Genomic DNA, 13,630 nt, shown 5'->3' with positions numbered 1-13,630 from the left:
CAGAGTACAATGAAAGCTTGCATCAATTATCAGTTATGTTATGCAAGAAACAGTTATGTATTAAACATGATATTTAACTTAGAAATGCTCCAAGAAAACAGATTCAGAACTATTTTTATCTCATTAGTCCATTACACAGGCCTACAGAAAAAAAAATTGTTTTGGTGCCGTGAATCCTTAAGCTGATTTTTACTATATTAGGGGCGATAAATCGAAATATGGATTTCGTTTTTGTTGTATCAGCTCTAGTTTTATGGATATGACAAAATCCGAAATTAGATTTCCGAAAATATTTGAGATAATGAAGAATGTGCTATTCAAAGGAATGTACATTGTTAATTAAACTTATTCCTCAGTACATATTTGTTGTCCTCTGTATTATGCCTTATTTATGCAAGAAATAATACTTTAATATCGTTACATTACTATTTTATAAGGAAATAAAACAGCTTGGAGAGTATTTTTAAACTTTTAAAATGATACATTTACCACTTGTAAACCCATTCAGCCTCCACCTAATAATGGCTCATAGCCCATGGACCATGCTTCGTTTACATAGGAAGGAACTTCCCCAGATAAGTATGGAAAAACTTAAAGCTGGAATCTTTGATGGACCACAGATCAGACTTCTTACAGAGGATCCGGCTTTTGTGGGGTCAATAAATGACGTAGAGAAAAACGCTCGGCTTTCATTTGTGGATATTATGAAACATTTTCTGGGAAATCACAAAAGTGAAAACTATGCTGAGCTGGTAAACCGTTTGCTGAATAACTTCCAATCACATGGATGAAATATGAGCATCAAAGTCAACTATCTTCACAGCCACCTCTACCGTTTCGCTGAAAACTTGATGACACAAGTAATGAGCAAGGTGAGAGACTTCACCAAGAGATAAAAACCATTGAGGACCGCTACCAAGGAAGATGGGGCATGGGCAGCCTATGGAAAACTCAAAGACATCTTTAAAAGCGATATACCAATTTCTTTAAAACGTAAAACATCTGACCAATGTGTGTTGCCTGTGGTGACTTATGGTGCCGAAACTTTGACATTGATAGCTACAACTTCTAAGATGCTGCAAATAGCTCAGAAAAAAATGGAAAGTCAATGCTAAGTATATTGCTTCGTGACCGAGTTGGAAATTAAGACTTAGACTAAGAACATGAGTTACCGATGTAATTTCCCGAATTGCCACCCTGAAATGGAATTGGGCCGGGCACGTCGCCCGAATCAGTGATTGGAGGTAGACGAAGAGATTACTTGAGTGGAGGCCGAGATTAGACAAAAGAAGTAGAGGAAGACCGACTACTCGTTGGACTGACGATCTCAAGAAAATGTCAAGGAATTGGATGCAAAGTGCTCAAAATGGAGCACAATGGACAACAATGAGGGAGGCCTATGTCCAGCAGTGGACGCAAAGGGCTGGATGATGATGAAATGGCTTAAAATATACGTATTTTTTAATTGTTTAGTTTTTATTTTAATTTAGTATATCCATATCAGCATATTCGTATTTTAATGCATAAAAGCTGGCATGACCTACGTTATCTTGAAAACTAGAGCTGATAGAGCAAAACTAAGGCCATATTCGGAATCAGCACCCAAATTTTACCCAAAATCAGCTCTAAACACTTCGGCACCAAAAACACTGTAGGCCTGTGATCGATACTTTGGGATACGTCCATGCATAAGATTTCGAACTAACTTTCGAATGCATAACTTTCGAATTCTTAAACATATTTTTATGATTTTATCGTCAAAGGAGTAAAAACAAATGGGTAGGTGCATCAGGATTAACTTATTATCGTAAAGCGTGACCATTTTCTGTAATAACACATTTTATGTAAACAACGTAGGAGAATGGCATGTAATTTTCATTTTCCTTAGTATTTTACGATGAATGCATTTTATAATTGCTTGAATATTTTCAAACCTTGAAACAATAAAGGTTATATAAAAAAATATATAAACAATTTGTCATATTCACTATAAATACCATTTATAATTATTTTTCTTTTTATTGTCTATTGTACTGAACATTTCTTTTTTTTTCAAATGCGTAAATACTATCTCCTTAGTAAGAATGATTGTTCTAGCTGTGAGAAAATGGCCCTTCTAACAATTATGCATCAAAATGATTGTTTTTGTAATAAGTGAATATTAACTATACCTACTTAATTGCATTGGTTTGATGAACAATATTAAGACAGTAATTGTCTACAACTGGAGTGGAGCCTCCCCTGAATAGCCCGATCAAAGAAAAATCTGACCCCAAAAAAAATAAAGAAAGGATGAAAATTTGGGAATAGGTAGTTGAAATTGTCTATTATTATATAAAAAAAGTTTACAATTCTACATCCCCTCCATTTTACAAAAATGGAGGGGAGTACCCCCCTCGAAGGTGGAAAATATATATTCAAAATTAGTCCGGAATTGGATAAAATGACTAATTCTAAGCAACTTTTGTTCTATAGAGTTTTTTCCCTAAGTCAATACTTTTCGAGTTATTTCCAAGTGAATATGTTCATTTTTAACAGAAAAAAAACATGCTTTTGAACGGTTTTTCGAAGATAACTCAAAAAGTAAGTATTTCAGCGAAAAAAATATTCTTAGCAAAAATATAGCTTATAAAAAACTGAAAAAAATGGTGTATACTTGAGGTCTGCAGACCCAGTAGAAGTAGAGCTGTAACCTATGAAAAGTATGTTCTTCTTCTTCAAATTCCAAATCGAATTTTTCAATGTGAAATAACCCAAAAACGGAGCACTTTTCGGGGAAAATTCACTTCAACTTTTTTAAAGTGTTTAAAAAAGTTTATTTTTGTTTAAAAAAAAACTTGTAACATTAAAAGTAAGTAAGTTACGCTCAAAATATTGTTGGTCCCTTTTATTTTTTGGTAAAAAAATGCGAAAATCACCCCCTAATTAGCATAACTAATAAATTTGATCATTACCACTTCACAAGTTACTTTGCTTATGTATTGTTTATATGATCTGTAAGTTTCATCGGTTCAAAGTGCTTATTTTTGAAAAAGCTGTAGTTAAAATTGCTTGAACGAGTAACTAATCACGAGTTTAGGCACATTTTGAACAGTCATAGCATAACCAATTTTTGTCTAACAAGAAAACAAAAAAGCCAAAATATTCAGAAAAGCAAAATGTACATTTTATTACTCTTTAAGATTTTTGGTATTTGTAATAATTTTTAAGTTAATTCCATGAACAATTCCATTTTTTTTTCAAAATAAAAAAAATGTTTTATTTTAACACCCATTTTTTTTTTCAAAAATGAGCACTTTGAACCAATGAAACTTATAGATAATATAAACAATACATAACTAAAGTAACTTGTGAAGCGGTAACGATTAATTTTATTTGGGAAGCTAATTAGGGGGTGATTTCTGCGATTTTTGTAGAAAAAAAAATAAAAGAGACCAACAATATTTGAGCGCAACTCACTTATTTTAATGTTAGAAGATTTTTCAAAAAATAAAAATAAACCTTTTTTTAAACACTTTAAAAAAGTTGAAATGAATTTTCCCCAAAAAGTGCTTTGTTTTTTGGTTATTTTACATTGAAATATTCGATTTGGAATTTGACGAAGAAGAACCTACTTTTCATTAGCGACAACTCTGCTTCTACTGGGTCTGCAGACTTCATGCATATACTATTCTGTTCAATTTTTTATAAGCTATATTTTTACTAAGAATATTTTTTTGCTAGAATACTTACTTTTGAGTTATCTGCGAAAAACCGTCCAAAACATGTTTTTTTTTGTTAACAATGAACATATTCACTCGCAAATAACTCGAAAAGTATTGACTTAGTGAAAAAACTCTATAGAACAAAAGTTGCTTAGAATTAGTCGTTTTATACAATTCCGGGCCTATTTTGAACGTATATTTTTTCATTCCCGAGAAAATATTTTTCACCTCGTATTTCCCAATTTTTGTAAAATGGAGGGGATGTAGTATTGTAAACTTTTTCTTATATAATAATAGACAATTTCAACTACCTATTCCCAAATTTTCATTCTTCCTTTATTTTTTTGGAGGTTTTCGTAACATTTTGTGTTCCCTGATTGGGCTAGAATGATTCGATAGCTTTTTATCTGGTGCAATTTTTAATCAATTTTTTATCTATTTGGAGGATTCCAAAAATTTATATTTCTAAAGGCATTTTCCTCTCGATAATGCTCTTAGTCCACCTTTTGTCCATTTTTGCAACACATTCCACCTAATTTAACTTTAGCGTAGTTATTATTTTCACGGCATCTTGTACTCTAGTTTTTCTTTGGGCTTTTGCATTTGGTATGCGAGATTTTAGAGGTAAACCGTGTTGATCGATTTCTACTCAAATATTTTGAGTCGGTAGGTATAGGTATTGAGGGAGAAGTAAAGGAAGAATATTAAAAAATAGGAAATCACCAAGAGAGGACAGAATATTGAACGACCTCCTAAATATCTACCAGAACAACAGAATAAAAGTAAAAATATAAGAACTAACTGAGACAATTGAAGCTGACAATGGGATAACCTGATCATGGATGAAATAGGTAATAAAAAAAGTAAGAACTAAACAATGATAACAAATGGGAGAAAAACAACTTAAAACAATCTGCTATGCAGACGATGCAATACTAATCTATAACAGCAAATTTACTAAAATGTAAATTAGAGCTGGATGGTCAGATAATAGAGCAAAAGTGATGGATGAAAGATATTTAGGCATAACAGTATCTAGCTACGGAAAGCTCGAAATAGAAATGGAAGATCAAGTGAATAGCGCAAACAGAACCGCAGATTGCCCGATAAAATTATCGGGAAATAAATGAAAGGCAGAATTTACAAAACGGTCATCAGACCAATAATGACATACGCGGCAGAAACACAAACTAACACAGAGAGAACAAAAAGATTGCAAGAAATAGCAGAGATGGAAGAAATAGTTATGTAAAGTATATATTATTGAATAGAGAATTGAATAACCTTTTATATGAGCTATCCTTATTTAAACAAATCATAACATGATAACTTCACTAACATGATATGAATATGCCAAAAAATCAAAATTTAAAAATTAAAATCGATTTGTTTCGGGATTTGTCTCCAAGATAGCTATTCCCGAAAAATGAATTTGTTTCATAATTTTGCTCTTCACTGTATATACAGTAGACTCCCTCTATAACGAGAACTGAAATGGCGGACTAATTACCTCCTTATAAGCGGATCTCGTTATATCAGACAACAATAATATTAATTGTGCATACCACCACCACTGAAATGTTTTGATGCCTCTTACGTAGTTTATTAGGTGTCGATGGTCGACCTCAACAATGAAATTTGACCATCGTAAATTGTAAATTTCCTACAATATTCAATATCGGTCGATAGATAAAGAAGAAGGAAGAAGTTTATTACGGTGGAATTTATTACAGCACTGGTCTCAATAAGCACACAGACGTTGGGCATTTCTGTATACAGGCAGTTATGGTATTTATTTATGGCCATCACCACCCCAAAAACAGGTAATGAAACATATTCTTCGATTTCATTTCTCCTCGTTATAACCAAATATGCCTCGTTATAGAGGTGTTATAGTTCAATAGGAATTTCATGGGACATCTAGTGTACCTCGTTATAAGCGAAACCTCGTAATACCCGTGTTCGTTATAGAGAGAGTCTACTGTAATATGTATATGTTACAGTTATACTATATTATAGTGATGAGCGCGCTAATAACCGGCAAAATAACGCAAAAGATGAAAAACATATAAGTTGTGAGATAAAAAGATATGAAACTACATAGTAGAGGTGGAATATTTAGCGATAGAAACCTATAAATTTACGTTAAGTATATTGATTGTTTCCCACCTTTAGACGTATCATACGAGTATGTCAACTACACCGAGAGAACAATTTCTTTTCTCCTAAAACACCGTTTTCTTTGAGCAATATTTCTTAAAAGTAAACATATCCTATTAATTTAAACATACCGGTTCACACATAAAGAAACGAGTTTTTTAAACAGAACTCAATAATTTCTTACAGATAATTTCTTCAATACTAAGAAACGCATTAATAGTTACATTTAATTTTCTTATCCTAAAGTTTTTATTTCTTAAATTGAAAACTACAAATATTTTGCAGTATAAGAAATATAATGTTAAGTTAATCCATATTTATATTTGTGAACAAGAAATTTTCTTGCAATCAAATAAATATTTTAAACCACAAGAAATAATTCTTCAGAAATACCCTCTGTAGTAACTGTGGTTATAAAATAATAACGTTGTCATTAATGCCGAAATGTTACTTACAAAGAGATTTTCTTCCACAAAAGAATTGCGCAGATTAACCATTTATGATTTAGTCGTCAGTGTTTGTCAAGATGGCGTGATATGTTCATGTTCATATAGATGGATGTTGGATTTATTGGTGTACTTTAAAAGTTAACGGATATTTTGAAGGTACGTACATATATAGGTATTAAATAAAAGTAAATTGAGTAATTTAAGATGTAATAATAATATTGTTGCGTATCCGATTGGTTAAAAAAGAAACATAATAGTATCTTTATATGCTTTTTAGGTATAATGATGGACGACTCTGAAATAAAGGAACTTATTATTCTAACTGGGAAATATGCCACAATTTAAAGCTGGGACAGAATGATATAATATATAGCTTCAGAACAATATTAAGAAAGGAGTTATTAACCAACTGCGGGGCCTTCCAAAAATGGTAGAACTTCATACATGTAAGTACCTTTTTAAAAATGTGTATTATATACTTATGTATCAACTATAATAGGTTTCTTGAATGTATCGTCTTCTATAAAAATATACAATACAACGCTATATCAAACATGGCGGGTGCAATGCTGAGGATTTTTTCTGTTAATTTATTTGAGATAAAGAAATCATTTAGTCTAAAAGAAATATATGTTTATGGTTAAGAAATGTTATTGCCGAAAACCGTGAATTAGTTAATATATATTAAATGATTTAGATGTAAACTAATAATACTTTCCCGTAATAAAATTTCTTAATGATTAGGTATGCTGTCTCTTTTAGATTACAAAAATTAAGAAAATTACATATTATTATGTCTGGTTGTATATTTCCTCTTGTTTTAGCTACACAATGTTTAATGTGTGACTTAATATTATACAGATAAATAATTAATATTTCATTAACAAAAAGAAAAAATAGACAAAGATGTGTAGGTTAAATAATGCCATGTTTGAACTACATAAATATGATTGATTATTATTAGTATTAATAGTTCTTATGTGGGGCCGTGTATTTGTTTTTTTTTTGTATTTCCTAAATTTGTCAAAATAAATATCTATATATCTTTATAAAAAAAATTTATTAAAGTAAGTTTACTCTTTCTACATAACGATTTTGTTTTAGTGAATTACTGATATACAAAGTGCTATTAACAAAAGAAGGAAAATTTGAGGAAGTTGGATTTGCCTCTCCATCCTTTTATTGTTGTGTAGAAGCCAGTGGTTTAAGAGTGGAGAAAAGATTTGTATGTAATAATAACGTTTTATATCTTGTTTTGTTAATAAATAATGATTTTACCTTAACACAATGATTTATTTCGCCGTATGTAATATCACTTTATTTTCAAGAAATATTAACTTAACTATAAATATACGTTTATCTCTGCGAAATATATTTCTTAACATTAAATAAATTAATTATTAATAGTAAAATAATAATATTCCTTACTAAGAAATATTATTGCTCAGAAAGAATAGTTTTCTAATGTGTAGAAAATATATATTTATGGCTAATAAAATTAATTAAGATCAAGTGTAATTTCTTTCTGATAAATGGGTTTGAAGTTTGCCAGAAAGTGATAGTGCAATCATGTTTAAGATATATTTCTTTGGCTACAGTAGAATTTATTTGAAATATTTTAGAAAATTATATCTTACCTACAAAGATATATTTCTTAGGCAATATGCCAAGTCGATCTTTCTTAAATATTAATAAAGTTTCTTTATGTCAAGAATTTTTTTCTCTCGGTGTAAAACTGTCACTGTTACAATGATTTGCTAAACTCCTCCGATACTTCTAAGGTGGGAAACAGTCAATATAATGTAAATTTATAGGTTTCTATCGCTAAATTTCCCACCTCTACTAGTTTTATCCCTTTTTATCTCACCACTTAATATGGTTTCCATCTTTTACGTTATTTTGCCGGTTATTAGCGCACTCGTTACTTTATACATATATATTTTCATAGCTATAAAACATACCAAACCCAGAATGGGATGATATCCAACACAAAAAGGATCTTCAAGTGAAAAGAGCTTCAGCTTCCTAAGGAGTGTATAGCTTGTATAAAGTGTACTATGAAATGCATGTACTTACCTCTTACAATTTCCTTCAGACAAACATTCTTCATTCGCCTGTTCCTTGCTTCGTTGTCGTCACAAGTCTCGTAGTTCGGTCTACTATTTAAATCATTTCGATATCCTCCATTATATCCGCCATTATTATAGTTCTGGTCGTACTGTCTGTTGTAATTAGGGTCATACTGCCTATTGTAATTATTATTGTCATATTGTCTGTTATTGTAGTCGTATTGCCTTTGATTTTCGTACGGTCTTTGTTGATAGCTTTGTTGCGAAACGTATGAATTGGACCCGGATCGAGAATTATAGTCGTTAAAGGGATCTCTGCAGGATGAATCAATGTCACTCGAACATCTCCAACAACGGAGACTGAAGGCTAGAAAAATACATAATTGATTAGAAATTAAAATATGTTAATATATAATATATAATGCATGAGAGTAAGCGCAAAATAAGTATATGTACATGGTCTGATCGTTAATATTATATATGGCAAGAAACCTTCTTACTATTGTTTTTAGTCATCAAAATTGTTATAAAAATAAAGGAAGCTTATTCAAATAATACCATTAGGACAACATGATGTTCTATGATTGCTAATTTCTTTTAAGTTCTAACACCCAGAACACTTCTCTGCCTTTATGCAGATAACATTGCAATAGAGACAAAACAGTGGAACCGCGATATATGTAGCTGTAAGAAATGTACAGACGGCACGCTACAATAGAATGGAGGATCCAATCGAAAATGTCAATAAATCCAGAGAAGACCTAAACGGTTATCTTCAAAAAAAAAAGAAGGGGTAAGCCAGAAGAACAGCTAACAGTGAAAGACAGACCCCCCAAAGGCAAAACGATGCTAAATACATAGGAGTCATAATGGAACAAGATCTAACATTCACACCACATGTCAACACGAAGTCCTGAAAAAAGAAATGGCCAGATCCGTAATAAATGGACTTACAGGAAGACAAAGCAAATTAGCTATGAAAACAACACTAATACATACTGATAAACTACCGATTATTACATATGCGTCTCTTGCATGGGAATATACAAGTCATAGCAACAAAAATAATATTCAAACAGCATACAAAAACTGGTTAGAGAAGCTACAAATGTGTCCAGATACATAGCTAAATGGTTCCTATTCAGAGACCTAAAACAAATAAGGTCACTGATTATGATTAAGGAAAAAGCCAGAATAAAATTAGCTGAGCTAGAAGATCACCCAAATCGGTTATTGTAAGAGATATTAAGGTATGATGTGTACCATAGATGGAAGCATAGAAGACTCAAACAGCGAATATTAGCAAACGTTTAATAAAGTCTATATAATCGTAGCTCTGTCAAAAGAAGACAACGCGCTTAACTTTGGAATCACAATGTATTTACTAATGTTGGTTTTATATGTTTCAGACATCATCATCATCAGCATCATCATCATCAGTGGCGGTACAGCTCTTTATGAGCCTTCAGAGCAATCCTCCATTCGCCCCTGTCTCTGGCAACTCTTCTCCATGCACTAATTCCAATAGATTTTAAATCATTTTCCAAGTTGTCTTGGTACCTAAGTTTCGGTCTTCCTCTTGCTCGTTGTTCTATCGGCCCTCTTCGGTCAAAAACTTTTCTGACTATGACATCTTCCTCTCGCCTGATTACATGCTCTATCCGTCTAAGGCATGCTATCTTAATGAATTTTACAACGTCAGGTTCTCCAAATTTCTATACAACTCAAAGTTGTAACGCCTGCGCTACAAACCTTGTTCTTTTATCCCTCCATATATTCTTCTTATAACTTTTCGCTCAAAACGTTTGAGCAGTTCTTGGTCATTCTGTGTACGTGACCAAGTTTCTGAACCATATGTTATCATTGATCTTTTTAGTGTTTAATAGACAGTCAATTTAATTTTCTAGGTATATTTGAGGCCATCTGTTTTCTTAAGCCATAGTAACAGTTATTGGCGAGCACTATTCTTCTTTTAATTTCTTGACTGACATTGTAATCTTTAGTTAGCAGCGAGCCTAAGTACACAAAGGTATCGACACCTTCCAGTTCTAGATCGCTAATTATTATTCTTGTAGATGTCGGATTGCTTGACTTAGTGCAGCACATATACTTGGTCTTTTGAACATTTATATTATTTACTCCCTTTCTCTGTGTCCCATGTTTCAAAGACTCTCAAAAAAATCTGAAAAAAAAATACAAAAAACGGCTTTGGCTACCAAAAAATTAATAAAACGCTAACAAAAGGCACAAAATAAAGCGGGCAACCCAAAAAATGGGCAAGAGAGGATCTCATCCTCGAGTGCCAAGTCACCGAACTGGACCCACCTGGTCCAGAGCAGACTCGAAAAAGCAAGCAGATCGATGCTAAGTCACCTAGAGGTAGCGGGAATAGAGCGAATGCATTTTTCTGGGTAATATTTTGTATGGGAATCCATGTACCCAAGACTCCTATGTGCTCCTACAGATAGAGAGGCCCTATGGCGCCTCAGAGTGCTACAAGGGGGGAGGGAGGGCGGTGGATACTCTGGAACATTGCGAAGAGGTGGATCGATTTCTGCTTACACGAGTTAATTCTCCTCGCCACAATGAATTGTATCACCCCAATACCATTCTCAACGGGTATGCAAGTCTCCCAGACTGTATTAATAGCCTGATCAAACAACAATTTGATCCAATAAAAAAATAAAGGAAGGATGAAAATTTGGGAATAGGTAGTTGAAATTGTCTATTATTATATAAGAAAAAGTTTACAATTCTAGACAATTCAAGACCCGGAATTGGATAAAATGACTCATTCTTAACAACTTTTGTTCTATAGAGGTTTTTCGCTAAGTCAATATTTTTCGAGTTATTTGCGAGTGAATATGTTCATTTTTAACAAAAAAAAAACATGTTTTTGGACGGTTCTTCGCAGATAACTCAAAAAGTAAGTATTTTAGAGAAAAAAATATTCTTAGCAAAAATATAGCTTATAAAAAACAGAAAAAAATGGTGTATGCATGAGGTCTGCAGACCCAGTAGAAGCAGAGTTGCAGGTAATGAAAAGTAGGTTCTTCTTCGTCAAATTCCAAATCAAGTATTTCAATGTGAAATAACCCCAAAACGGAGGACTTTTCAGGGAACGTTCATTTCAACTTTTTTAAAGTGTCAAAGGTTTATCTTTGTTTTTTAAACAAACTTCTGACATTAAAAGTAAGCGAGTTACGCTCAAAATATTGTTGGCCTCTTTGGTAAAAAAAAATCGCGAAAATCACCCCCTAATTAGAACCACAAATAAATTTTATCATTACCACTTGACAAGTTACTTTGCTTACAGTAGGAAAAATGATTACTTAGATGGTTACTTAACAACAGACATTGAGAGGAAACAGTTGATTTGGTATGGTCATGTTCAAAGAATGGAAGACACAAGATTGCCCAAAAAGATCTTGGAGTGGGTACCACCAAACCGCAAAAACGAGGAAGACCCAAAAACACATGGAAAGAAGGGGTAACCAAAGCAATGAGTACAAGGGATCTTAGAGATGGCCAATGGGATGATAGAAGGACGTGGAAGTTAGGCATCGGACAACGTCGAAAGACGTTCTAAAACCGATACATACATAGGAAAAATGAAAGAATACCCATGAACGAACATATAAAACACGCTGTATTTTCCTGTCACCGTGTCATACAAAAAATTGGCCAGCGCAATAACTTGTAGGTAATAACTATTATGACATGTACTTGCGCTGGGCAATTTTCTTTGTGACACGGTGACAGAAAAATACAGCGCGTTTTATATGTTCTTTCATGGGTATTCTTTCATTTTTCTGACTGTATGATATGATCTGTAAGTTTCATCGGTTCAAAGTGCTTATTTTTGAAAAAGCTGTAGTTAAAATGTCTTGAACGAGTAACTAATCACGAGTTTAGGCAAATTTTGAACAGCCATAGCATAACCAATTTTTGTCTAACAAGAAAACAAAAAATCAAAAATATTCAAAAAAGCAAAACGAACATTTTATTACTCTTTGAGATTTTTGGTATTACTAATAATTTTTAAGTTAATTCCATTTTTTTCAAAATAAAAAAAATGTTTTATTTTAAACCCATTTTTTTTTAAAATGAGCACTTTGAACCAATGAAACTTATAGATAATATAAACAATATAGAGTAACTTGTGAAGCGGTAACGATTAAATTTATTCGGGAAGCTAATTAGGGGGTGATTTAAGCGATTTTTTAGCAAAAAATAAAAAAGACCAGCAATATTTTGAGCGTAACTCACTTACTTTTATTATTAGAAGTTTAAAAAAAAAAAACAAAATAAAAACCAGTTCTGTTTTTGGGTTATTTCAAATTGAAATATTCGATTTGGAATTTGACGAAGAAGAACCTACTTTTCATTAGCTAGAACTCTGCTTCTACTGGGTCTACAGACCTCAAGCATACACCATTTTTTTTCAGTTTTTTATAAGCTATATTTTTTCTAAAAACATATTTTCGCTAAAATACTTACTTTTCGAGTTATCTGCGAAAAACCGTCCAAAAAAATGTTTTTTTTTTTGTTAAAAATGAACATATTCACTCACAAATAACTCGAAAAGTATTAACTTAGCGAAAAACCTCTACTTACTTAGAATTAGTCATTTTATATAATTTTGGACTTATTTTGAACGTATATTTTTTCACCCCCGAGAAAATATTTTTCACCCCGTATTTCCCAATTTTTGTAAAATGGAGGAGATGTAGAATTGTAAACTTTTTCTTATACAATAATAGACAATTTCAACTACCTATTCCCAAATTTTCATCCTTCCTTTATTTTTCTGGAGGTTTTCGTAAAATTTTGTGTTCCCTGATCAGGCCATAAACATTATTGCTTGCTGTAAATGAAGATAATATGCATCTAATTGTGAATCGTAAATAGTGAAGCTATTTAGTAATAATATCTAATTGATTTCTAAACGATCTTCTTCTTAATGTCGATCATCATGGCAATCTTCATCTTATCTGCAGCAACGCGGAAAAGCTGCACAGATGTTGTGTTGAACCAGGTTCTGAGGTTCTTTAACCAGGATGTTCTTCTTCTTTCTGGACCTCGCTTTCCAAATATTTTTACTTGCATGATGAGTTGCATAGGAGAGTATATCTGGATTCATTTTGTATAATGTATCGAAAGTATTGTAACTTTCGAGACTTGATGGTGGTTAGTACCTCTCGGTTCCTCCCCGTTCTCCTAAGGACATTCTCATTTGTGACCCGGT

General features: G+C 32.3%; 1 protein-coding gene across 3 annotated transcripts in view; it reads right to left on the bottom strand.

Annotated features, from left to right (window-relative positions):
• The window catches only part of LOC126888886 (probable ATP-dependent RNA helicase ddx42), a 49,353-nt gene that overhangs the window by 15,007 nt on the left and 20,716 nt on the right, over nucleotides 1-13,630 (bottom strand). For all 3 annotated transcript variants that reach the window (XM_050657319.1, XM_050657320.1, XM_050657321.1), the window contains exon 2: nucleotides 8,390-8,749. In XM_050657319.1, the coding sequence (XP_050513276.1) occupies nucleotides 8,390-8,749 (360 nt within the window). The remainder of the gene's footprint in view (nucleotides 1-8,389; nucleotides 8,750-13,630) is intronic.

Source organism: Diabrotica virgifera, chromosome 7 (genome assembly GCF_917563875.1).
Source record: "Diabrotica virgifera virgifera chromosome 7, PGI_DIABVI_V3a".
Taxonomy (NCBI): Eukaryota; Metazoa; Arthropoda; class Insecta; order Coleoptera; family Chrysomelidae; genus Diabrotica; species Diabrotica virgifera.
Note: the sequence above shows the minus strand (reverse complement) of the source record. Positions and strands in the feature narration are given on the sequence as shown.